The 4,472-nt window shown below is 39.6% G+C and overlaps 1 protein-coding gene across 1 annotated transcript; it reads right to left on the bottom strand.

Annotated features, from left to right (window-relative positions):
• Positions 1 to 579: 579 nt before the first annotated feature.
• Positions 580 to 2,454, bottom strand: LOC112044267 (protein NDRG3). The gene has a single exon (XM_024080065.2). It carries the CDS (start codon positions 1,727 to 1,729, stop codon positions 752 to 754), a length of 978 nt encoding a protein of 325 aa, XP_023935833.1. The 5' UTR covers positions 1,730 to 2,454; the 3' UTR covers positions 580 to 751.
• Between the last annotated feature and the right edge of the window lie 2,018 nt (positions 2,455 to 4,472).

Genomic DNA, 4,472 nt, shown 5'->3' with positions numbered 1-4,472 from the left:
GAAAACCTAGATTAAAATATTACGAACTAGTAGACGCCGCGCGGTTTCACCCGCGTGGTTCCCGTTCCCGTGGGAATAGGATAAAATATAGGGTAGTCTTTCTCGATAAATGGGCTATCTAAGGCTGAAAGAATTTTTCTGAACTGAAATACGTCTTTGAAGTCAGTTCAATTTTTAAGTTAAAAAGATTATATTTTTTTTATTCTTTACAAAGTTGACAACAATCTAACCTGTTGGTAAGTGATGATGCAATCTAAAACGGAAGCTGGCTAACTTGTTAGAAGTATGAAAATCCACACCTCTTTCTATGTCTACATGTAATCGTACCGGAAGGCTAAATCGCTTGGCGGTACGCCTTTATCGGTAGGGTGGTAACTAGCCAGGGCCAAAGCCTTCCAGCTGAATAGTTAATATGTTTGTTACTCAGTAACCTATATGTATATATATATATATATATATATATATATATATATATAGTAATCTATATGAAATTTGGCACTATAGATAGATTACAGTCAAGAATAGCACACGGGTTAGCTTTTTATCATTAATACAATTTGAGGTTAAGAAAAAGTCTGATTCAGCCATAAAATAATTTATTTTCTTAAATATTTTTAAACGAGGGTTAACAATTTCTGACTACATGTCCAATGCCTACAACAAATTTGATTATTGAAGCTCGCGTGTGGTAAAGCATTGTGTGCACTCTATATTAGCTGCGTTGCATGTATCGTTGTCCGTTTCGAGGTGACTATCTACAGTAGCCTTCACCCTGAAGGAACAGTCTGAACGCCTCCGCAATTTTGCCGGGTTGTTCCTCCAACACCATGCCACAGTCAGAGATGCTCAACCACGACGTCTTAGCCGGTTCTAATCGCCCATTGAACGTTACTGTGTCATCGACGTGAGGCGAAAGAGCTGCTGTCACGTTTAAAAGTGGCACCTTAATGGTATTGCTGTCTCTTGAGATTCCTAAATCAGATCGACGCAAGTATGAGTCTATGAACATAGATAAATTTGCGGAATTGACGTGCGTAAAGCATTCCTTGTAAACGTGAGCTAGATCGTGGTTGCGATCCTCGGTGCTCCGCCCGAAATGATGCCACATTAAATAATCGAGAGCTCCTTGAGTCATCCCGCTCGACCTCAGCTGTCTCGTATTGTATTTCTGATACAGCCACTCAGTCCAACCAGCCTGAGTAGACGTACAATTGACGAGTACTAAAGCGTCTACTTTTTGAGGATTTTCAATTGCGTAACGCGCTAAAATATTAGCACCTGCGCCGACTCCGAATCCGATGAATGATCTTATACCAAAATGTCCCAGAACGAAGTCTATCTGGGAAGCCAAGGCGTCCATCGATGGGTAAGAAAAGTCTTCGGGCAAAGTCGGCGCACCTTCCTCTTGGCCCGGCGCATTGATGTGGTAGATGCAGAACTGATCCAAAATGGCCCTCATGTCGGAGAAGTTAAAGAACGCCTGAAAGTTGGCGGCATAATTGAGTCCGAGGTCATGGTATGTTATTATGGCGCGCTTACTCCTGTCCCCGCGGACCGCCACCAGTATGTCTCCGCGCGACGTCCTGACCCTCTCTTCCACGCATGCGCCGTCGCTCTGCAACCGTCTGTCCGATGGAAAATGTAGCTGAACACTTTTCAAATCATCTTCCAGATTGTCTGAAGACATCATATTAAGCAGAGCAATGTTTTCGTGTATCGTCATCGGCATAATTGTTCTTGCTATAATATTTTTTGTTGCAAATACCCTGGCCGCTGACAAATCGATAGAGGTACCTCCTCGTTCACAAGGTTATCACCTGAATGTGTATATGCACGACTGATATTCACGTTGAGTTAACAAGTTATTCCTTTTCACCGCGGCTCGATTAGCGTTGATTATCGTAAAACAATACACTGTGCTTTTGTTTGTATCGCTCTGTTCATGACTACCACACAAAACACGCGCGTACTTATCCGCTCGACAGTCTTATAGCTTATTGGTTACTGTAACATCACTTAGTACATTTATTTAGCCTGCGGTCGTGAGATTTTAGTGCGAATATCGCAGGAAATGGTCAATAAAGCGTGGACCGGGCGAACGTAAGCCCCAGACAGTGATCGTTTCGGCACTAATCGGCAGTTTTCGTCGCGCTTCGTGGGGCCGCTCAGATGAATAACAACCGGTTCGTACGATGTTCACGGCGTTGGAATCACAGCGCATGCGAACGGGGACGACTGTCGAGTCGATTTTTAAATAGTTCGTAGTATATACTACACTACTCTTTATTTATATTATTACGTAAATCTCAGTTGGTAGTTCTAACTAGATAATTAAATAAGCGGTAAGTATGTTTAGTACTGGTTAGTTAGTAAGAGAGTACGGATAATTCTGGTATCTACAAATGTAATTTAAAAAATGTTTTCTGAACGGATGTCGTTGCGATAAATCGTTCAGTCAGTGGCCTAAAAGCGGAAAGTTCCGGCCAATATCGTACAAAGCTTTCGCGGGGTTATTAGATCAAGGACAGAATTCAAAAGACAGTCGGATTTCTTGGGATGGCGCCCATACCGTATAGTAACCTTTTTACTATACGGTATAGTATAGTTACTATGGATCCCGAAAGCCTAAGCTCTCCTTAAGCTCCGTAACCGTTCGGATATTTTCGGTTTTAATAAATAAATTAGATTATGGAACGGTTGTTATGAGTGATTAAAACTAGTTATATAAAAGAAAGAAAGAAAATAAATTTATTCAAAAAAAGTTACAAACAGTATCCTTTTCTAAAGACAGCATGTCTGTATGTAACCCTTAAAAAAGAAAGGGTGTACAGCTCAGCATATGCCGTGTACTATATACAAACTATATATATATAGTTAGTTTAGTTATAGATATATAGGTACCGTTAAAAAGTTATGGATACCGTTGCATACTTTTCTTTGTAACATAAACATAACTGATACAATAAATGTATTCCGATGGCGGGCGCCAAAACACTATAAAATTTTAAATTGTGCCTATTTAAGTAACTACGTAATTTTGCCGGCCAAATTATAGGTCAATTTATAACTAATGTTATAAATAGATTTCTAACTGCGTAATAATTAACAAATTCTTCAAAAAATAAAAACCCAAAGATGAAACTGACCTACACTGTTCCATTAGAAAAGTTATTGTAAGGAAATTAATAACACTTTTGGAATCTTATGATTTACCTACCTATATCGTTATGATATAGGTAGGTAAATCTAATATACCTACCTTACATATTTTTTAATTCATAATTTGTGGTAGGTATATGTGAGTAGGTACATAATATAAACATTATTTACTTAACATAAATGTAGATACCAGGTAACCTTGTATAATACCAGCTGCTTTTAGGCCTTGGGCTTAAATCCTTGATATAGATAGTATCGATTCGCATTATTCAATACAATACAATTTACTACCATCAAGTGCGGTGTTCCAATCCTTTGCATATTGTCAATACATACATAAAATTAAAGTCTCGTTTATTCAAGTGCTTATGGTTATATATAGAATACCAAAAACAAACGATTTTTTTTTATAATTATTGTCTGGCTGTCTGTAGTCTTGGCTAATCTTTGAAATGGCTATAAACGGATTTGAATGGGACTTTCAGTTCAGGAAGAAGAAGAGATCATTGAGCAACACACTTTTTTTTCCGGAAAAATCCTTGGTTCCCGCGGGATTTATAAAAACTAAAATTCTCGCAAACGAAGTCACGGGCCTCTATAATAATAACATTTCACAACTCATCATCATACATGACTCTTAATGGCAGGCCTCCACAGATCCGCATCGTACGTATGATGCTAGCCACTGACGATCAAGTAAACTCACATGCCTGCAGCGCTAACGGCTTGACGTCCGATAAAACTGATCGTGTTTTGGTTGCGATGTGCGTGACATCATGCCGATCGCGAAGTGGCTCAGTGGCTGGCATTGGACGCATTGCATCAAACAGGGCAGTAAGAAAATCAAAACGGAATTTTCAGTTTTTTTTTCTACCAAATAAACGCACACGTGACGACAAGTAATGTATATTAGTCGTCGTTATCAACCCATATACGGCTCACTGCTGAGCTCGAGTCTCCTCTCAGAATGAGAGGGGTTAGGCCAATAGTCCACCACGCTGGCCCAATGCGGATTGGCAGACTTCACACACGCAGAGAATTAAGAAATTCTCTGGTATGCAGGTTTCCTCACGATGTTTTCCTTCACCGATTGAGACACGTGATATTTAATTTCTTAAAATGCACACAACTGAAAAGTTGGAGGTGCATGCCCCGGACCGGATTCGAACCCACACCCTCCGAAATCGGAGGCAGAGGTCATATCCACTGGGCTATCACGGCTCTTATGTATATTAGTAGATACATAAAATGTAATGAAATTCAATTCCAAAACAACAATCAAGTGAATAAATTCAAGTCACGTAAAACATCAA

The sequence above is a fragment of the Bicyclus anynana genome, chromosome 21, assembly GCF_947172395.1.
Source record: "Bicyclus anynana chromosome 21, ilBicAnyn1.1, whole genome shotgun sequence".
In the NCBI taxonomy this organism is placed as follows: Eukaryota; Metazoa; Arthropoda; class Insecta; order Lepidoptera; family Nymphalidae; genus Bicyclus; species Bicyclus anynana.
This window is presented reverse-complemented; position numbering and strand designations above follow the sequence as displayed.

Coding starts and splice junctions, on each gene's coding strand:
- LOC112044267 (XM_024080065.2), bottom strand. CDS start 1,729: ATGCCGATGACGATACACGAAAACATTGCTCTGCTTAATATGATGTCT.